General features: G+C 62.5%; 1 protein-coding gene across 6 annotated transcripts in view; it reads left to right on the top strand.

The window, feature by feature from the left end:
* The first annotated feature begins 291 nt into the window (after positions 1 to 291).
* LSP1 (lymphocyte specific protein 1) overlaps positions 292 to 22042 on the top strand; it is a 37933-nt gene continuing 16182 nt past the window's right edge. For 4 of the 6 annotated variants that reach the window (XM_043582028.1, XM_043582025.1, XM_043582024.1 and 1 more), the window contains exon 1: positions 18727 to 18995. In XM_043582028.1, coding sequence (XP_043437963.1) covers positions 18742 to 18995 — 254 coding nt within the window. In that variant the 5' untranslated portion in view covers positions 18727 to 18741. Of the gene's footprint in view, positions 439 to 16550; positions 16826 to 18726; positions 18996 to 22042 lie in introns of those variants that run through there. The other 2 variants (XM_043582029.1, XM_043582026.1) reach the window with 2 other exon arrangements.

The raw sequence follows: 22042 nt of genomic DNA, 5'->3' as shown, positions 1-22042 counted from the left end.
CCCAGACTTCCATCCAGGACTGTGGGGGATTCAGGAGCCCACGGGGGCTCCCCGACAGGCGTCCCGACACTGTCTGGCCCGTGCACGCACTGCTGCCTTCCCGGGGCCCCTCTCTGTCACCGCTGGCCCTTGCAACTTGCTTAACACTTCCTGATGACTGGTTGGTTTTTTTTTTTCCCTCTTCTCTTGCATCAACAGATTAAAAAACAACACCCCAACCCCAGCCCCAGTGCCCTTCAAACCTCAACCTGCAGCCGGAAGGGGGAAGTGAAACCCAGCTGGGGGAGGGGGACTCTGGGACCAGCCGTCTGAGGGAGCAGCCGGAGTCACAGGCACACGCACAGCCCCAAGCGGCCCGGACCCCGACCCGATGGCAGAGGCTCCGAGCCACCCTGGCTCCGAGGAGCAGGAGGCGCTACTGGTGGACAAAGACGCCGGGTAAGAGTCCGTTCTGAGCGCACGGGAGAGTTCGCATTCACACTGGGGGATGCTTAATCTGGGGGTGGATGGGGCCACCGGGACTTGGGGCAGCAGGCGGCTGCAGGGTACTTCCCGGGGTCCCCGTCTCACCCCGCAGTGGATGCGTGTCTCTCCAGTCAGCCTCTGTAGCCAGGCCTCGGCGGGAGAGGCCGGCTTCGCGCCCCAGCCGCTGGGATGCTGACCCAGGACACGGAGGCCCGGACCCCCGAGGCAGGGACTCAGGGCCTCACCCTGGCAGGAGGTGGGTGTGGGAGGGCCTGGCCGGGAAGGGCTGCTTGGCCCCAGGACCCTCGAAGCCCTTGCTGGAGGCCGGGCCGGGTCCCCCGCCCGCCCCCCGCCCAGGTGATGGAGGTGACGATGCTGGCCGCTGCCTGCTCCCAGTGCTGCAGCCGCTGTTGCTTAGAGATGGCGCGGGAGGCGGACGCGGGCAGAAGGGGAGTGCCAGCACACCCAGAGCTGGGCAGGGAGCCCCGCGGAGCCACTGGGTGCCAGCCTGTGCAGGGACAGGACACCCAGAGCCACCAGCATGGAGAGGAGGGCGCTGCTGGTCAGCTCCGTCTGCTCCCCCCCCCCCCGCCCCCCGCAGCACCTGCTGGGCAGGGCGGAGCCGCCGGCCAGGTCCCCACAGCCTCAGGGCTGACTTGTTCAGTGGATTCTAACCACTGAGGTTGTTGTCGCCTCCCTGATCCTGTGGCGACGTATTCGTAACGAGGGAACCGATCTGGAAGTCTCTGCCATGAGTGTGCATGTGTGCGTGAGGCAGGTGGAAGGGTGCCTTCCCCTCGCCCAGGCCCACAGGGCGCCCTGCTTCGGGGGTTCAGGGGCCCGAGCGCTGGGGGGAGGGGGCGACCGGCAGACAGCTGTGCCCCACTCAGGAATGTCTCCTCCCATCAGCCTGTCTCGTGTTCCTCCGGCCACCGTGTGCCCATAGAAGGGCACGGCTTGAGCAGCCTGGCCGGGGCATCCCCGCCTCCCTCCTTGACCCCCCCACCCCAGCTGTCCCGTGGGCGGAGGACACAGAGGACGGCGTGGACCGCGGCCGAGGCCCAGGCAGGCGGGGAGGCACCTGTGCCTGCTCGGTCAGGAGCTCGGCCTGAGAGCTGGCTGAATGCCCCTGGCCCCTTAGGGCCTGGGACCCCCCCCCCCCAAGCACCCCTCCCCCCCAATGTGGTGTCAGAACGAAACTGAGACCCAGGGTGAGGCACGGTTGTCATTTCACAAGGTGACTAAGGGAACTGGGATTTTCCTGTCCAGCGTGGGTGAGAAGTCGTTGCCCAGGATGGGGATGTGTGACCTGGGAAGCCCCCATGGGAGACCCCAGGAGAGCCAAGGCTGGACAGGTTGGGGCTGGAGCATTCCAGATAAGACCTGCCCCCAGACCCCCTCTATTGCCTGCATCCAAGACATCGCCCCTCCTATCCAGCCAGGTCAGGCCTCCTCCCTGCAACTGGGCAATGGGCTGTCCCCTCAGACTGTCCCCTCAGACTGTTCCAAGATGGGGCCACCCCCCTCAGACTAACCCCTGCCAGACTGCCCTAAGATGGGGCCACCTCCCTCAGACTGCCCAGGATGGGGTCACCCCCCTCAGACTGCCCTGGGATGGGGCCACCCTGCTCAGACTGCCCCAGGATGGGGCCATCCCCCTCAGACTGCTCCCAGGATGAGGTCTCCCCTCTCAGACTACCTCGGGATGGGGCCACCTCCCTCAGACTGCTACAGGATGGGACCACCCCCCTCAGACTGCCCCAGGATTAGGCCTCCCTTTCTTGACTGCCTCAGGATGGGGCCACCCCCCTCAGACTACTCTAAGATGGTTTCAGCTCCCTCAGACTGCCCCAAGATGGGGCCTCCCCTCTTAGACTACCCTAGCATGGGTCCACCTCCCTCAGACTGCCCTAGGATGGGGCCACCCCCCCTCAGACTGCCCCAGGATGGGGCCATCCCCCTCAGACTGCTACAGGATGAGGCCTTCCCTCTCAGACTGCCCTAGCATGGGCCCACCTCCCTCAGACTGCCCTAGGATGGGGCCATCCCCCTCAGACTGCCCCAGGATGGGGCCACTTCCTCAGACTACCCCAGGAGAGGGCTTTCCCTCTCAGACTGCCCCAGGATGGGCCATCCTCTTCAGACTGCCCCAGGATTGGGCCACCTCCCTCAGACTGCCCCAGGATGAGGCTTCCCCTCTCAGACTGCCCCAGGATGGGACCACCTCCCTCAGACAGCCCCAGGATGGGGCCTCTCCTCTCAGAACCTCACATTAGGGCCTAGGACTGGGGCGTACCCCAACAACGTGCCCTGGGCAGGGTGCTTGCCCCTCCTCTGTCCCACTTGTGGGCCAGGTCAAGACACCCTCTCCTTGCTCTGGCTGCCCAGCTGTGGGGTCCCACAGGGCTGGCCAGGACCACGGGTCTCTGTGGGGTCCCCCGGTGGAGCTGAGGTGTGGCCCTGCACCCCTCCCTGTGGGGAGCCATGGACCTGAGACCCTGAGGAGAGCGGGGACAGGGCCTCCACACAGTGCATGGAAGGGAGTCTCAGGATGTTCCAGGGTCCTGGGCTTGGCAAGTCTGGATCCCGGAATCCTAACCCCTTGGAGGCCCCATGTGCACCCCCAGTGTGCACTCCGAACTTCACCAGGGCCAGACCAGGCTGTGCTGGGCCCTCCCCATGTCCACGTGACAGGAGAGCTGCCCCACACTGCAGATGGGCCTCCCCCCTGCCCCAGCCCGGCCTGCTCCCCAGCTTGGCAAGGATGCCCTCTCCCAGGGGTCTCCGTACCCCTGTCCCCAGCATGCTCTTTCTCCACGAGGCCACTGGACCCCACATGCGGAACCATTCACCACGGGGCAGCAAAAGCCATACCCCCGGAGGCCCCTGCAGGCCGGTCCTGGGTCCTCAGCCCTCACTTCCCCTCCAGGATTTGCTAAAAGCACCTCCCAGTTCTGACAGGTGCCAGAGTCACTGCAGACTTTCCTTCCAAGCCCTGCCTGGCTGTCCTGCCCCATTGCCAGGTTTCCAAAGGCCCACCAGGCCCACCTGCAGTGACCACTGCCCTCGGCTTCCTTTGCATCTGCCACTGCCTGTTGTTAGACCCCAGCCTGGGAGCCCTAGTCCTGTCCTGGGATCCCTGGTCCTGTCCTGGAGTCCTGGTCAGTCCTGGAGTCCTGGTCCTATCCTGGAGGCCTGTTTCTGTCCTGGGAGCCCTGATCCTACCTTGGGAACCCTGGTCCTGTCCTGGGGCCCTGGTCCTGTCCTGGGGCCCTGGCCCTGTCCTGGGAGCCTTGGTCCTGTCCTGGAGCCCTGGTCCTGTCCTGGGACCCTTGGTCCTGTCCTGGAGCCCTGATCCTGTCCTGGAGCCCTGGTCCTGTCCTGGGGCCCTGGCCCTGTCCTGGAGCCCTGGTCCTGTCCTGGGACCCTTGGTCCTGTCCTGGAGCCCTGGTTCTGTCCTGGGAGACTTGGTCCTGTCCTGGAACCCTGGTCAGTCCTGGAGTCCTGGTCCTATCCTGGAGGCCTGTTTCTGTCCTGGGAGCCCTGATCCTACCTTGGGAACCCCGGTCCTGTCCTGGAGCCCTGTTTCTGTCCTGGGAGCCCTGATCCTACCTTGGGAACCCCGGTCCTGTCCTGGAGCCCTGTTTCTGTCCTGGGAGACTTGGTCCTGTCCTGGAGCCCTGGTCAGTCCTGGAGTCGTGGTCCTATCCTGGAGCCCTGGTCCTGTCCTGGGGCCCTGGTCCTGTCCTGGGGCCCTGGCCCTGTCCAGGAGTCCTGGTCCTGTCCTGGAGCCCTGGTCCTGTCCTGGAGCCCTGGTCTTGTCCTGGAGCCCTGGTCCTGTCCTGGGAACCATGATTCTATCCTGGAAAGCCTGGTTCTATCCTGGAGCCCTGGTCCTATTCTGGGACCCTGGTCCTATCCTGGGGCCTTAGTCCTGACTGGGAACCCTGGTCCTAAGCACCAACCCCCCCCCCCCCAACTGCCTCAGGGCAGCTCTGGCCCTGAGGACACTGATCGGGGCCAGGTTTGGGTAAGCTGCTGTTTCCCTGCCCCCTGGGCTCCTGACCCCCACTGCCCCTCAGGCAGGGCATGGCTCCTGGTCCCACGTGATTCAGGAATGCTGGCCCAGCACTTCTCCATGTGTGGAGCTAAGAAGCAGGGCAGAGACCTAAGAGAGGGCAGGGACCACCTTCGGGGCCACCCTGGGCAGAGTCCCCTTCTGGGCTATCTGTCCCTGCAGAACCCCTTGGCCTTGCTCTTTGGACCCCAGGGTCTTCAGGAAAGAGGTCACAAGTCCCCTCGGGCTATGGGTGTCTGGCGGCTGAAGGAGGGAGCTCAGCTAGCCTGGGGGCTGTGGACACCCTGGACTTCATCCTCCTGACTCCCTCAGGGAGCCAGGGTGGGAGGGGTCTGTGGCCTTGGAGGGGCAGCACCCCACGGGTCGGGACCCCCACACACCGCCAGACCCCCTGGTGGTCCTTCACCCCTTGCCCTCCCAGTGAGGCTGGACACCACCTGGCAGAGCCGGGGTGCACGGCTCTGGGGCAGCAGGCAGCGCCCCAGGCCATGAAGGAGGGAGAGTGGAAGCAGGTGCTGGCCTTGGCGGTGGGCTGCGGGTGGGTGCACTGGGCGTGGCTCCCCAGGGCTCCTTCCCAGCCCTGCCCAGGCTCCAGACCTGAGGACTGCAGTCAGAGCTGGGTCAGGCCTTAGACTCCCAGGTGGGCCCCCTCTCCTCCTCCCTCCGGGTCAGGGGTCTCTGGCGCCCGGAAATTTCCCAGGGAGGGGGAGGCTGAGCTCAGCCCAGATGATGGATGCCTTCTCCCGTGCCTGGGCTGGCGGAGGTCACTGGCTTCCTCTTGCCTTCCCTCTGGGCCCTGTCACATTCTTGCCCTAGGTGGGGGACAGGGAGAGGACACCACACCATACTTGGGGACATTGCAGCCCCCCCCCCCCCCCGCTGCTGATTCAGGAAGCCGGAAATTCTCTCCTGCATCCTGGCCCCCTCCCTGGTCCCCATCTGCCTCCTCATACAAACAATGCTGGAGGCACACAGGGGCAGCACCAGGAGGGTCTCAGGGACCAGAATAAGGCAGGCCCCAGACAGGGTGACACTGTAGATCCGTGCGGTGGCTGGCCTGCACGACCCCACTAGCCCACCTCTGCCTCAGTCTCCCTCAGAGGTTGTCAGAGTGGTGGGCGGGCCCTCAGTTGGGAAGATGAGGGTCCCAGCAGTGAGGCTGAGGGCTTGAGCTTTGCTCTCCCGGGATCTGAGCCCCCAGTGCAGGGGGAGGAGCAGGAGGAGGGGCACAGGGTCCCAGAGGCATGGCTCTTTCTGGAACAAGTAAGCCCCACCCCTGAGGCCTCAGTTTCCCCCATGTGCCAGCCTTCACCAAGCTCTTCAAACAGAGGTTCCCGTTAGCCAGTGAGGCACTTGACGGGGAGAAACCAAGGCTTTAAGGGCCGAATGAACTGCCAAGAGACACTGTCCCAAACCTGGAGGGACACTGGCTGACCCCAGCTTGGAGGTGTGTGTCCTAACAACCCGCTCTGGGACTCGCTCTGGCTCAAGGTTGGGGTGTAGGCCCAGGGCATCCGGGCTGCCTCTCAGAGGTGCTCAATAACCCCACACAGGGCTGCCTGATGGCTCTGCTCCCAGCGGGTTCCCGTAGGGGTGAGGCCGGTGCTCCCTGAGGCCCATCCAGAATAAGGCATAGCTGAGAAGTCACCTCCAGAGACCTCCCCAAAGGCAGAAATGGGACGTGGCCCTATCAGAACAAGCTGATTTTTTCGAGAGGCGTCGCTCCCAGGGCTCACAGCCAGTTCATCTCAGGGAAGCCTCTTTCCAGGGGCTCCTAACATCTTCTCGGATATTGGGGATCCAGGGCAACCAGCGAAGGGAGTTCTCAAACCTTCCTAGGGGTAGGAGTACATAGTCACAGGCCAGCCCCGCCCCACCCCTGCCCCCACCCCATGAGCCTGGACAGGGGGGCTGGGGGTCTATGTGGGGTGTGAGGCGGATAGGAGCTGAGGGAATATTGGAAATCAGGCCTCCTAACCCTGTTGGCCAGCAGAGCCTTGTGGTGCCGGACACAGGCCATTAAGAAGTGGGGGGCAGGAGGTGGGGAAGAAAGCCCCTCACCCTTTCCTGGGGGGGGGCGGGCAGCCCTGTCCAAACTCCATCAGCTAACTGCCTCCAAGCTGCCAAGTTGGGAGCTGGTGGGGTGGTGGAGGGACCACTGTCTAGTCCTACTGGCTGGCAGGGAGGGACTGTCTGGGAACCCAGAGCCTGCCTGTGGCCCCCTCCGAGGCACCCACCTCCCCCCGGCAAGAGTGGGAGGGACTCGGACCCTGGAGCCTGCCACAGGGGCAGCTGTATGGTTGTGCAGAAGGCAGCAGGGACAGCCAGCAGAGGTGGGGTGTGACAGTAGCAGTGTGTGTGTGGGGGGGAGGGGGTGGCAGGTTCTGCACCAGTTCCCCCACCCCCCAGAGCCTCGGCTTCCTCAGCTGCCACATGGACTGTGTGGGAGGAGAGGGGGACAGTCACTGCCCTGCTTTGTGCTTGGCAGATGGGACCTCAGATGCTGCTCCTTCCTGCTCCCAGGGAGGAGCACAGCCCCACACTCCATAGGCGTCTGTCCCCCTTCCTGGGCATAACTCGTTATTTTTATAGTTTTGCTGCCAAGGTCACCCAAGGCTGCCTTCTCGTCCTCCCCCAGGTACCACCTCTCAGGAGAGAAGTGGGGCTCAGGACAGATGGATCTAGCCAGTTGTTTCCGGAGGAACCTAGAAAGAAACCTTCAGTCTTTCCCTTGGTCTCGCTCCCAACCCAGTCCCAGCTTTCTCACTACACCCACCACCCTGGCTCTTCTCTCTCTGCTGGGCTGAGGCCCCCATAAGACATATGAGGGCTCAGGGCATTTGGAGGCTGCCTCCAGTGTAAACCAGAGACATTTCTCTATCCAGGGTCACTAGGAGCCATGAGGTCACCCTCTTACCCCTTCTCCCCACCCCCACCTGGGTGCCTTTTGCATCTTTCATTGGGATACCACTCTGTGAGCGTGTGTGTGTTGAGGATGTTTGAACAAGAGGACAGATTCCTACTTCTCTGGTCCTTATTTAAGCTCTATTTTGGCACTCAGCCTACTGGGCCATGAGAGTCTTCTCTTTTATCTTCTTGGGCTACAAGCCTATGAGCCGTGTCTTAGTCACAGAAAAAAGAAAAAAAGAAACTAAAAGACTTAATGATGGAGAAAAGTCTGAATGAAAGGAAAAGTGGGTGAAGAAAGGTAGGAATTAGGAACAGTTGAATGGATGGATGGATGATGGATAATGGAGGAATGGATGGATGAAGGGGTAGATGGATGGGTGGATGGATAGATGGTGGGAGGATGAATGGATAGATGAATGATGGATAGATGGATAAGGGACGGATGGATGGAGGGTGGATAGGTGGATGGGTGGGTGAGTGGATGGGTGGATAATGAATAGATGGATGACGAATGGATGGATGGACAGATAGATGTTTGTGTAGACAGATTATGGATGGGTGGATAGATGGACAGGTGGATGGATGTGTAGGTAGATGATGGGTGGGTGGATGGATGATGAATAATGAGTGGGTGGGTGGGTGGGTGATGAATGATGGATGAATGGACAGAGGGATAGCTGTGTGAATGGATGATGGATGAGTGGATAGATGATGGATGGGTAGATGGATGTGTGGATAGATGTATGTAGGTATGGAAGATGGATGGATGGATAGGTGGGTGGGTGGGTGGGTAAATGGATGGATGGATGGATGGATGGATTGGTGAATGGACACATGGAATGGAAGTATGGATAAGCTCATGGGTAATTGGATGGCATGTTGACAGATAGCTTATTGGTAGACTAATAGAAGGTTATGAAGACATATGGATGAAAGGGAAACCAACCACAAAAGGCTTTTAATGATAGAGAACAAACTGAGGACTGATGGAGGCAGGTGGGTGGGAGGTAGGTTAGAGGGATAATGTGTATTAAGAAGGAACTTGTGGGGCACCTGGGGGGCTCAGTCGGTTGAGTGTCCAACTTGGGCTCAGGTTATGATCTCACAGTTCATGAGTTCGAGCCCCGCCTAAGGCTCTGTGCTGACGGCTCAGAGTCTGGAGCCTGCTTCAGATTCTGTGTCTCCCTCTCTCTCTGCTCCTCCCCCCCTCACATGCTGTCTCTCTCTCTCAAAAATAAAGATTTTAAAAAATTAAAAAAAAAGAAGGAACTTGTTGCGATGAGCACTCGGAATTGTATATAAATGATGAATCACTGAATTCTACTTCTAAAATCAATATTGCATTGTATATTAACTAAAAATAAATAATAAAATAATAATGATAAAAAAATAATAAAAGACATATGGATGGATAATGGATAGAGTTTTAGATGGGCAGATCTAAAATCAATGGACAAAATTGATCCATTGATCTAAAATCAATCTAATGGAGGGGCGCCTGGGTGGCTCAGTTGGTTGAGCATCCGACTTTGGCTTAGGTCATGATCTCATGGTTTTTTGGGTTCAAGCCCTGCGTTGGGCTCTGTGCTGACAGCTCAGAGCCTGGAGCCTCCTTCAGATCCTGTATCTCCCTCTCTCTCTGTCCCTCTTCCACTCGTGCCCTGTCTTTCTCTCTCTCTCAAAAACAAAGAAACATTCAAAAACATTCTAATTAAAAAAATAAGTAGAATCAATCCAATGGACAGATTGGCAAAAATAGGAAATAGTAGATGAATGGAAAGACAGACAGTGAGTAAATAGACGTATGGTTGGGTGGATAAGCTAGATAAACTATTGAAGAGGTAGACTGATGAACAGATGCACCTGAATCAGGAGTTTTTCACTCACTGTTCTCTCTTTCTAGGCCACTTTCTCCCACCAATGCATATATCTGTCGCTAATATTTCTCAAGTCTCTTTTCAAATAAGGAAAAGCTTATTCCTTCCTAAGGGGTTTTCTTTGACTATCATATATCCTCCAGATCTCCATATCCTCCCACCCTGGAGAGGATATTTTCTATAGCATTTACCATCATTTGATATATTTCAATATATACTTACTTGTTTGTTTTTGTTGTTGTTGTTCTAGCTAAAATGTCACCCTGTGAGAACAGGGACTTTGTTAATGCTAAATCCCCAGTACCTAAAAAGTGAATACAGTAAGTGTTGAAAATGATATGAATAGATTGAACAAATCTTTGAGGATAATTGGAGGTATGAATACACGGATGCTTGCTTAGATGAACTATGGATGAGTGATAGTATGGCTGAAAGTAACTTTTTTTGGAGGTTTACCAGGTTGCAGCAACTATTTTAAGTATTAACTCATTTGGATGGCTCAATGGTCAAAGTAATTGGCAAACACATATATGGAAAGATAAACAGATATGTGTTTATGCACATATACATGACTTGCTATATGGGAAGATGGATGGACATATATATGAGTGAGTGTATGAATGAGATTGATTAATAGTAAATACTTTGGAGATATGAATGAAAGTGAGGACGGAAACATATTTGGAGCGATAGAGGATATATTAAAGAATGAACAGATAGTTCACTGGTTGGGTAGCTAAGCAAATAGATATAGAATTGACAGTTGAACACATAGGTAACTATATGAGTGGTTATCATGCTCCAAGTGGATGGATGCTTCTAAGTGTTTTATATGTATTATGACATTTAGATAAATAGATGGATGGATGTGTGTGTGTAGAGGGAGTGGATGGATGAATGGAGGGGTGGATGAGTGGGTGGATGGTTAGATGGATAGATACTTGCTCAGTGGAGAAAATTAAAGAAAGATGAATAGACACAGATATATATGTATTGATAAATGATTGAATGGATTGATGGAAGGATATCTTGTTCTTATGTGGGTAAATGAATATATAGATACCCTGAGAAGTTGATGTGCTAATAATGATCTATGGGGAAAAAATCACTCTATAGAGAGGATGGGTGGATGATGGATGGATGAATAGTGGATGGATGGAGGGTAAATGTATGGATGAATGGATGAGTGGATGGATGGATGAGTGGTGGGTAGATGAGTGGATGGGTGGATGGACAGATGGAGGGTGGACAGATGGATGGATAATGGTTGGAGGATGGATGGTGGGATGGATGGGTAGGGTGGGTGAATGGATGGAGGATGGATGGGTGGATGGATAGATGGATGGATAATGGATGGATAATGGATGATGGATGGATGGGTGAATGAGTGAATGGATGATGGATGGATGGCGGGATGGACGGATGGGTAGGCGGGTGGATGGATGATAGATGGATGATTGGTAAATGGGTAAATGAATGGAAGGAGGATGGGTAGATGATGAATGGGCGAATGGATGAATGGAGGGTGGATGGGTGGGTGGGTGGATGACAGATGAGTGGTGGATGACTGGATGGTTAGATGCATGGGGAAACCACAGGAAGGTTGACGTCAAATACTCTGCCCTGTTGTTCCTATTAGGACATGCTCCAGTTATAAAGCTACGAATGCCGGCTGCTGCATTTAAAGAGCTATTTTTGCCACCTCCCACCCACCGGCATTTCTGATAGATAATCAAGTAATTCTATTTTAAGTTCTTAGTGACAGAGAACTCCTGACATCCGAGGCAGCCTTCTCCCCATGGGAATATTTTTCCTTCTTTTGAACCAAACTATACCTTGGCACATTCCCTTCCTGGCTGTCTGTGACTGGGATTCCAGAAGCGAGAACAGGAGGCGGGGGTGGGAGGTGGGGGAATGCGCAGGTTGAGATGGAAAAGAGGCTCGGGCTCACTCTCCCTGGGTGATCTGGCTCAGCCTGAGGACCGACCCTGCGGCCCTGCTCCCCATCCCTTTTCCGTGCTCTGCTAGAAGCTTGAGGAGTGGACAGCTCTGGCAGGATGCTGGGGATGGGTCGTGGGCACGACACCCGCGTTCTCTGGCTTCCCCGGGGTTGCGGGAGGGGAGAGCTGCGGGTGCCCCTCCAGGACTGGCCACAGGACTGGCCTGTGGAGGGCGGAAGGAGCCAGACTTCATGACCCCCACGAAGTCTGCGCCGGCCAGCCGCCCCCTGAGTCACTGCGGACCTGAGCTGTGGGCCCACGGGGCTGCCCCTCCAACACTCACTGCCTTCACAGTGACTCGCTCACGTGCGTGCCGCTCGCCCATCTGATCGTAGCCTCGCCTCTGTCCGGTCACACATCCCCCGGGTGGTCTCAGTCCTGGCCACCCGCGCCAGCACGAGGTCAGGCTAGCTGGGCACCCGGGCCGGCACGAGGTCAGGCTAGCTGGGGAGGTGAGAGCGGCCATGCCACTGTGCTGCGGGGACGGAGGGCGGCAGGGACAGGCGGTCAGCAGACCGGGTCGTGGTTCTGGCTCTCCGGTCCCAGTTCGGAGACCTCGAACACCGGTCTGTGCCTCGGTTTCCCCACGCGGGACCTGGGTGCGTTGGCGTCTGCCTCTCAGAGCGGCCGTGAGGGCTGGCGAGCCGGGCGAGCCGCTGGATGTAAGACCGCTGGGCACTGAGCTGGGCTCAGCGACGCCCCGCCGACATGAGTCCAGTTCCCGCCTTGTCCGGTCACTCGCCCGCGAGCATTCTCTAGTGAGTCACGGCGACTAAGCCCAACCAGAGGAACAGTGGGCTGGGCTGCACCTCCCGGGCCTTGGCCAGCGCACGGGGGCAGGGGGCCCGCTGGCCAGGGCACCGCACTGACCTTGTGCCCACCGGCCACCCTGGGAGCGTGCTCTCTGGTACCGCACGGGGCTGGCCGTGTTTGTCTCTGCCTCTGGGGTCTCCCTGCTCTGAGCTCCCAGGGTAGTCGGGCAGGGGCCGGGGCGGGCAGGGGCTCCCCATTCGGGGAGCCGAGAGGATTCCCCCCTCGAGGTGATCAGTGGAGCAGAGAGCTGGGCATAAACAAGGGGAAAACTGGAGAACCAGGAGGGAGGGGAGGGAGGGAGGGGGAGGGAGGGAGGGGAGAGAGGGAGAAGAGGAAGGGAGGGGAGAGGAAGGGAGGGGGAGGGAGGGAGGGGGAGGGAGGGAAACAGAGATAGGGGCAGAGAGAGCCACAGAGGGAGAGGAGAGGAGACAGGGGCTGAGTGTGGGAGCAGGGAGGGATGGGGGGGGGGCTGGCGAGGAAGGAGCCGAGAGCCCAGGCCAGCTGGGGCAGGGCAGGGGGGCTTGATCCAAGACGTCCATAAAGGAGAGGACCAGTGGGCTGGCCAGGCCAGGCCCAGGACGAGGAGAGAGGCAGGGAGGGATGGAGAGGCAGATGTGGGGGTGGGGGAGGGGGGAGGGGGGAGATACCCTGCTAGTAGCAGGGATGAGCTGCAGGGGGCTGGAGAGTGAGTGAGGCCAGCGGCCGCCAAGGTGGCTGAGGGGACAGGATGCCCATCACAGGCCGCTGAGGTCCCGCTAAGCCCCAGAGCTGCTGGGCTGGAGGGTTTTCTCTGACATTTTTACTAGTCTCGGAAGGAGGGGGAGGGGGAGGGGGAGGAGGCCGAGGGGGGAGAAGGGGGCTGGGGGGAACAAAAGGGAAACGGCTGCTAGGCGTCCTGAAGGGGAGACCCACAGAGCGCGTGAGGCCGCACAGACGGGGGGGGGGGGCGGGGGGGGGACAGGGGCACCCGGCCCCCCGGGGGCAGCCAGCAGGGAGCCAGCCCCGGAGACCCCCCCCCCCCCGGTGGAGAGACACAGGTCACAGACAGGCAGAGGGGGAGAGCAGACGTGGGAGGGGGCGTCAGAGGCAGAGAGACCAGACAGCCAGACAGAAGGAGCGACAGCTCGGATCCAGGGACAGGGACAGGGGACGAGGGAGCAAAGGAGGGGACGGGAGAGAGAAAGAAGAGAGGAAGGGGGGAGAGGGGTCCCAGTGGAGGAGGAGGAGCAGGGGGAGGGCAGCAGACAGAGGCCGGCAGCCTTTGAAGAAGGAGCAGCCGCGTCCCCAGGGCTGGGGTCAGGCCAGGTCGCCGGGCCGGCGGCGTGAGTGGCTCTGCCCTCCTGAGGAGAAGTTCCAGCAAACGGGGCCTGGAGAACCTCGTGAGGTAGGTGCCCCCCGGCCCGGGCTGGGGCAGGGCGGGCAGGACCGGGGCGCCGTGGGCAGGGTGTGGGCCGTGCGCACGTGCGCCGGCCGCTGTTAGTTCGGCTCCGCCGGCCGCGCGCCCTCTGCTCTCCCACCTGCACACCCGCCTGGCCTCGGCCGGGCCGTGGTCTCCCCGGAGACCTTCTCCTGGCCCTGGGGCCTCCGCCCCGGCCCGCCGCTCCCAGGGCAAGAAGTGGGCCTCCAGCACCGCTTCCGAGGCCTTGATGTGCTCCCGCCGGCCCCTGGGGACCACCCTGTGACCCCCTTGCTTTACAGACGAGGGAGCCGGACCCTGCGGCCACACTCGCCACCCCCCGTAGCGCACCGGCCCTGCGTGGGAGGTGCCACAGGGCCGTGGTGAGCGCTTGGGCCTCAGAGGCAGATTTTCCCCAGCTGAAATCCTGCCTCCTGCATCGTAGGGCTTTGGTCCGGGACCCTGTCCTCCCTGGACCTCAGTTTCCCCCTTTGTAAAGTAGTGGTCTGCTGGTACCTACCCCGAAGAGGACGAGAGGGGGAGCAGAGGCAAAGGGCCAGAGGTGGGCTCAGAGCCCCTGCTCCATGCCACGGGCCTCTCGTGGCCTCACTCTGAGCCACCTGCAATGCCCTTCCTCCTCCTCTACCCTTCCAGGCGTCTAAGGCCTAGCTGAAATGCCGCCTCCTCCATGCAGCCTGCCTTGGCTTCTCCTTTGACGGCATGGAGCGCGCTGGGCAGACTGCAAGCTCCTGGAGGGAGAGACAGGCATCTCAGCACTCCCGCTCCACCCAAGCCCTGACTCCGGGAAGGAGGAGGGACAAGGTGTGCGGGTCGGCCGAGAGCAGCCGGGACCCCTCCCGCTCGGGACAGTCGGGTCCCTCAGACCCCGAGTGATGGCTCTCTCCCGGCCCCACGCAGGCATGGCTCCAGGGCCCCCTGCTCCAGGGTCAGGACACGCTCCCTTACAGCCACCCGCCCCCCACCCCCCCACTCATTAGGTGGACCCCCACGAGTCAGCTGCCGGGCTTCACGTGTGTTCTTTTCTGGCTCTGCCAGGCCCGCCCCTGAGCGGCTGACCAGGGGACCCTCATGCAGGACCGTGCGTCTCAGGTGGGCCTCTTCCTCCCTGCCCGGCTGGGATGTGGCCGCCCAGGGGTCACTGCCGCTGTCCCCATCCAGAAACTTCTGTGGCCAGAGGACCAAGGGGCACCGGGGGTCAAGCCCCGGGGCTCGCCAGCGCTGCTTAACAAGTGGGGAAACTGAGGCCCAAGAGGGCAGTTGTACCGTACATCAGGGATGACAGAAGGAGCCCCGACGCGGGCTGGGCACACGTCCCTCGTCGCAGGAGGACGTGGGCCACAAACACCTGTCCGGGGGTAACCACGGCTCCGTTCCGAAACCCAGCGTCAAGCTGCTGTCCTGGGTGAGCAGGGGACGCCCTGGAGGCACCGATGGGGCACGGCAGGTGTGGCACCAGCTCAGCCGAGAGTGGGGGCCAGGCCGGTGCGCGGGCCCGGAGCCCCCAGAGGACCTGGACCGGGGAAGGTGGGCCTGCAGAGGCCAGTGGGGCAGAGACAGAAGGAAGCGGCCCTTTGGGCCCCCTCGTGGGGGGCGGGGGGGCGGGGTGGAGGGCAGGCGAGAGCGTCTCCCAAAGAATAACGTGGGGGCGTCTGTCGCACCCCGGCGAGCCAGTCGCACACCGCACACGGGGACGCTCACGGACGCACACGGACCGCACGGCTTCCAGGCCCAGCCACGGCCGGGCTTACACCCCCACGCGTGGACCCGAGAGGCCGGGCGGCTGGCGGCATCCCCGCTGCCCTCACTGAGATTAGTGTCTCCCGTGTCTCGGCCGTGACTCCCCGAAGCCTGGGCAGACGACCGTTGTCCTCGTTTGACCGACAGAAAACCAGGCGCAGAGAGGCTAGTGACTCCCCCCAGGCCACCCCGGGCGTGGGGGAGCCTGCCCCCCCCCCCCGGGCCCCGTGCTTCACCGAAATCCTTCGCCACGGACCTCCTGGGTGCAGGGTGGGAAGGGGGGCGTCGGAGGCGGTGCCCCTCGCGGTGACAAGCTCCAGAGGCACATGCGGGGAGCCGGCTGGGGTGGGTGTAAATTGAATCCAGTTTAAGCAGGCTAAAAACGGGCCCAGGCAGGGGGCCTCGTCCCCGTGCCCCTCCCGTACCCTTGGCACGGCTTGGCACAGTCCTTGCGGCCGTGGGGGTCCTCCTCAGCTGTCCAAGATTCAGGGGGGCAGGGCCAGCCGGGGACCACTCCCTCCTCCTGCAGCCCCCAGCCCAGCTCTACCCCCCTTACAGGTGGCTCCCTCCTGTTGCCCCCGGGGTGACGGGGGATCTAAAGCTCTGCCCGGGCCCACCTTGGGCCAGGCCCTCATTAGCCATGACCGGGGGGCAGCAAGGGGACCCTGGGCGCCCTCACTTCCACAGGCCGCCTGAATTCTGGGCTGCCTTCCCGGGTTAACAGTCTTTGGGAGCCTGGCTTTCTGAGGCGGCGGCCTGGCTGGCACAGCCCAACGGGGCTGGCTGGGTCACCCTGCTGGCGTCCTTATCGGCGTTTGGGCTCCCAGTCTCCCAGGGGAGGCTCTCCGGGCTGGAGGAACCTGGCACAAGTCCCTGTGCCCACGCCTGCCCCCCACCCCTGACAGCCTTCAGGCCTGGCCCCCGCCCTGGGGACGCCAGGCCCGGGAGGCCTCTGGGGACCCCTGTGTGGCCAGCAGGGCAAGGGATGGGGCTGGCCCCAGGAGGCGATGGGTGGGGGGAGGCCAGGCCTCCAAACCAGGTTCCAAAGAGGCGTGGCTGCCTCAGGCCCACCCAGGGCCCCAGATGGGAGGGGGCTGCCCTTGGCCTGGCAGAGCCCCGGTGTCTGGTGGGTGGTGCTGCCCTGGGACCAAGCGGTCTGTCAGCCAGAGCCGCCCCAGGAACCCCAGCGAGCTGGCATCGCGGGGGTGTGGGGACTGAGCGGCCCAGCCCCCTGGGCAGGACGTCAGGGCCAGAACCCAGAGCACTGAGGTTCGGGCCAGGCTCCAGTCCCGTCCTTCGAACCAGAGCGGGACAGGGCGGCGAGCAAGCAGCAGCCTGGGCGCCTCGGGCACCTGTGGGCTCGCCACCCACCCCCCCACGCCCCTGCTGCAGCATCGAGAAGGCACCCGTGGCTCATGGGCCCCGAGGGGTGGCTGGAGAGGCCACGGCTCCCAGGAGCGCCTCGTCTAGCTCGGACTGGCTCTGCACAGGTTGGTGGCCAGGGGCCGACCCACACAGGTGTCCAGGGGCAAGTGGGAGCTGGTGGGGGGGTAGCCCTGGGCGGCCCCCGGGGGCAGGGAGAGTGCGGGATCTGGCGGTGGCCCGCCCTGGAAGGTGAGAGTGTGGCTGTGAGGGGCGTTGCCCACCCAGGAAGGGAGAGGTCCAGACGCGGGTTTGACATGAGGCTGGGGCCGGGGCGTCGTGTGCCCGTGGGCTGTGAGGCTCTTCTAGAGAGTGTCCCTGCAGGCGTGGGGACAAGGCCATGGAAAGAGAAAGGAGGTGAGAGACAGGGAAGGGGATAAGGAGGAGGGGGCGAGGGGCAGGAGGTCTCCACGAAGGCATAAAGAGGGCGTGCAGGGATGGAGACGTGATGGGGACAGGGACAGGATGGGGACAGGAGGGGACAGGATAGGGAAGCAAAGAGGACAGGGACAGGAGGGGACAGGACAGGCATAGGAGAGGGACAGAGGGGGACAAGACAAGAGAGGACAGAGACAGGACAGAGTAAGGACAGGACAGGATGGGACAGGGGACGGGATGGGGACAGGAGGGCGGGCAAGAGGAGGGAGAGGTCGAATGAAAGCAAAAAAGAGGCAAAAAAGAGGATGAACGAGGCAGGGGACGGGGTGAAGGCGTCGTGGAGGCTCATCAGCCCCTCCCATGTGTCCCCTCCCAAGTGTCTCCTCCTATGTGTCTCCTCCCACTTTGTCTCTCCTACGTGTCCCTTCCCACGTGTCCCCTCCTGCGCTGCCCCTCCCATGTGTCCCCTCCCATGCTGTGCACCCCCGCTATCTGCCCCACATTGTCCCATGCTGTCCGTTCCACACTGTCCACACCGTCCCCTCCAACACTATCCACCCACACTGTCCCACCCTGTCTCCTCCCACGCTGTCTCTCCTCTATTGTCCCTTTCCATGCTGTCTGCCCCATGCTGTCCCCTCCACACTGTCCCCGCTCACATTGTCTCTCCCATGCTATCTCCTCCCATGCTCTCTGCCCCATGCTGTTCCCTCCCATATGTCCCCTCCCACACTGTCCACCTCCTGCTATCCCTTACCAGGCTGTCCCCCACCTGCTGTCCCCTCCCACACTGTCCGCCCCACACTGTCCGCCCCACGCCGTCCCCTCCCATGCCGGCCTCGTGAAGCGGCAGAGGGCAGGAGGCCCCAAGAGCCAGAAGGTCTGGGAGGAGGTCTGGGGCGGCCAGTCTAGCACCTGCGGCTGTTCACCGGGGAGATGGGAGGGGCCGGAACGGGCAAGAAGGAAGGAGGGAAGGCCAGTGAGGCCAAGAGAGGGGGACAGGAGAGGAGAGGGGCTGCGGGCGGGGCTGCGTCTCCCCTGAGCGGGGCAGACTCCCTCTCGACCCTCCGGGTGCCCTGCACCAGCCGGCAGCACCTGTGCGCTTGGAGCCCCAGGTCAGACGCCACGCTGATCAGCCTCAGTTTCCCCTCCTGCAACAGCCCCCGGATCCCGCCCGTGTCCTCAGGGACAGACACCAGGACAGGTCTCGCCCAACTCAGCCAGCGGGCCACCCCAAGCCCGGCCCCGCGTGCCCCTCCGTGTGGATAAGGAAGCTGAGGCTCGGGGAGGGTTCGAGGCCCGGTGGGCGGGCAGCGAGGGTCTGCAGGATTGAGGGGCACACGGCCAGGAGATGTCACAGCAAGACTGAATGGGAGCCAGTCCAGGGGCACAGCCCCGGCTCCTGTTCTGCCATGCCCCCCTGGGCCCCCAGGATACTCAGTCCCAGGGGCTGGAGCACCTCAGAGGAGGAGCTGGGGGCGGGGGCAGGTGGCAGAAATGGCCCTGGCAGTGTCCAGCACAGGGTCAGGCCGCTCCGTGCACTTGGGGGCTCTCCGGGGAGGCAGGGCCGGGAGCCGACGGCAGGCGGCTGAGCCAGGCTGCGTCCGGGGACGGGGGCGGGCAGCCGGGCTTTGAGACCCCGGGATGACAGCCATTTGGGCACTGACTGGGCCCTCGGGGTGTGCGGAAGACCGCGGTACGACCCGGCAGGGGGATGGGGACAGGGCGGCAGAGGCCCCAGCCGGTGCCAGCCACCAGTCGCGTGTCATGGAACGTGCCAAAGCCCAGCCTCGTGAGCGCTCTGAGCCCTGTGCCAGGCGGTCCCAGCCCGGCTCGGGAGCGCCTGGCTTCCCTGGAGGGCCGTCCAGCGCCAGGAGGAGCCAGGGCCGGGACTGGAGGTGAGGCCGGGGCCACCAGGCAGCCGGGGGGGGGTGTGTGTGTGGGGACCGTGGGGTCGGTCCCACACACGGCCCGGAGGCGTGGGCAGGGGCAACTCGCTGACGCAAAGGATGCGGAGGGGCGGGGAGGGGGGGTGCCTGGGTGTCTCCGGGACACTTGGCCCGGACCTGGCAGCACTGTGGTCAGAGACTCGGAGAAGAGTCACAGCAAGTGCAGGGTGCTGGGCAGAGGGAGGGACGGTGAGCCCAGGGCCAGTGCCCGTCTTGGCCACGCCAGCATCCCACAGGCAGGGCGAGCCGGGGGGAGGGGGCGGCCTCGCTCTCTGACCCCAGGCCCGGAGGGGCAGGCCAGCCAGAGCGGACGGGGGCAGAGATGCGGAAGAGCCGCGGTGCCGGGGCAAGGAGGCTGACGGTGGAGCACATCACAGGAGGTAGGGCGCCCAGCAAGAGGGAGGTGACGGCCAGCCAGAGGGACATCAAGCTTGGTTCTGGACCTCACTGTGGGGCAGAAGGGGACAGTCCCCGATCCAGACTCTGGGAACCAAGGGAAACCTGGGATAGAAGGACTTGGAGGCAAAGCCCCCACGAGGAAGGTTTCCGGGACACAGACTCTGTCTCCGTCGAGCCGGAACCCTCTGCCAGCGAGCAGACGCCTGGGCGACAGAGACTCCCCAGCACAGCCGCTTTCCGGTCGGGCCATTTGGGCACATGATGAGGGTCCACCCAGCTGGCCCGGATGCCCTGGGGACTGCTGGTGGGACTGCCCTGCCCTGGGCTGGGTCGCCCTGACTGGCATTGAGGGTCTGGGGCGAAGCCGGGCCCTGCACGGGGCTGTCGGGGGAGAGGCCCGTCCGCCCCAGGGAGCCTGGGCGGCTCACGTGCTGGAGGGCGGCAGTGGGCAAGGCAGGGACCAGGAGAGCAGCTTAGTGGGGGGGCGTGTGAGCAGGGAGGGAGGAAGGGAACCCCAAGGAACGGGTGCTCTCCCCACACCGCTTTCTCCCGGAGGGGCGCCCGAGCGGGATGTGCTGGGACTGGGGGTCACCCAGGAGGGGCGTGGCTCTCCATCTGGACTGGGGGGATGGGAGCAGAAAGGAGGGCCGGCCTGCACACTGCTTTGCTGCCCCTTCCTCTCTGACGGGCCTCTGCCCGCCATGTCAACCACCACCGGGCATGGGCACCAGGGACCTTGTCCCGAGAGGACTTCCTGCCGGCCAGTCCCCAATGGCTTGGAATAGGGGCCCTCGCCTGTGGTCCCTGAGCCACACCTTGGGCACAGCGCTGGCTTTCTTGGAAGCTCTAAGGTCCACGGGTGCAGGGACCTCACTGTGGGCCCTGTCACCTGATGGGATAGAGAGCTGGTTGAAGAGGGGGGTGGGGACAAACAGGGGACAGGCCACTCCAGACCCACGAGCAGGGGAGGGGGGTGGGGACAGCGGTGGCAGTGGCTGCAGTCTCTTGCCTCCTTTTCCCAGGAGGAGACCTCTCAGCTCCCCTCTTCGGCTGTGAACTGGGGTGGCCGTGCCCCCTAAGTAGGGTGAGAACCGGGTGGCATCTTGAGGCCCGAGGTGGGAGGGCATCCCGGGCCAGGCAGAGTCTGGAGCTGGTGCTCCTCAGGGGACCCCGGTGACCTGAGGGCCAGGGCAGAGGCGACCCTCCCTGATCTGCCCCCGGGGCTGGCAAAGAAAGATGGGCAGAAAGGGGATACCTTGGCTTTGGGGGCTCTGTGGGGCAGCTAGGGGGTTTCCCCAAACAAGAGCCCCCCCGAGTGCCACCCCACTGGGGGAAGATGAGGGCTGTTGGGCAAGGAGGCCCAGCGAGGGCCCTGCAGAGGTGACACGTGGTTAAGGGGGTGCTGGCCTCGACGGCGAGAAGGGGATGCCCAGGCAGAAGGTGGGCCCGGCTGGGGGCTCGGGGCTGATGAGGGTGTAAAGGATCCCGGTGGAGAAGCCGCTCTGGCCTCCCTCCCCTCCCCTCCTGCCCCGGGCAGGGCTCCGAAGGCCCAGAGCCCCCCCCCCCCGCCGGGCCGGCCGGTGGCTGGGAAGGAGCGAAGGTCCCTCCTCTCAGCCCTGGCCTAGGCCCCAGGGCAGGTGGAGCAGGGCCCCCAGAGGCCGCGGCTGTGCCCCACATCCCCCAGCACTAGGCCGGTGTCCTGGAGGAGGCCCCAGCCCGGGGGCCTCTGTCCCTCCCCGCTCGCCAGGGCGGCCTGTGCCCCCAGCCTGTGCCTTTCTCTCTGTGAGCAGGTCGGTGTCCCCTCCTCTGGGGAGACTTCTTACATGGGACCTGCCCACCAGGACCAAGAGGGAGGTGGTGTGGGGGCAGGCCAGGTCGGCCGACGGTGCTATCCGAGGGGAAGCGGGAGCTGGGGTGGCCTGGGGAGGGGTCTTGGTTCACACGGTGCCACACCCCTTTTTACAGCTGGAGAGCTGAGGCTGGGCCTGGGGTCTCACCCTGGGCAGGGGGCGGTCAGAGAGACCAAAGCCACAGCCCTGCCCTGGTCCCAGCCCCTCCACCTGGGCTGGCGGGCTGCGTGGTTGCCTCCCTTTGGCCTTCACCCCGTCCCCTCCCTCACCCCTTCAGCCTTCACCCCATCACCCCAGCGAGGTCAACAGCCTCCCCACCCCCCCCACCTGTGTCCCCTGCAGCTGCCTTCCACTGAGCTCCTCCCTGCTCAGAACCTCCTGGGACCCCCCAGAGTCCCTAGCTGCTCTGCCTTGGGTCTTCCAGAGACCTAACAGGACCCTCAGGCCCCTGGGCCCTGCCTTGTTAATGCTGCCCCCTCTGGGAGCAACCACAAAGGGGAGGGGCAAGAAGGATTGAACTCCTGCACAGCTGGGCGGAGCTGCTTGAGGTGCCGGCCTGTGAGGGGGGAAACGGGGGGGGGGGGGGGAGGAGGAGAGGAAGAGGAGGAGGGGAGGAGGGGAGGAGGGGAGGAGGGGAGGAGGAGGGGAGGAGAAGGGGGAAAGAGGAGGAGGGGAGGTGAGGAGGAGGAGGGGAGGGGAGAGGAGGAGAGGAGGGAGGGAGGGGGAGGAGGAGGGGAGGGGAGAGGA

The sequence above is a fragment of the Prionailurus bengalensis genome, chromosome D1 (genome assembly GCF_016509475.1).
Source record: "Prionailurus bengalensis isolate Pbe53 chromosome D1, Fcat_Pben_1.1_paternal_pri, whole genome shotgun sequence".
Classification (NCBI taxonomy): domain Eukaryota; kingdom Metazoa; phylum Chordata; class Mammalia; order Carnivora; family Felidae; genus Prionailurus; species Prionailurus bengalensis.
Note: the sequence above shows the minus strand (reverse complement) of the source record. Positions and strands in the feature narration are given on the sequence as shown.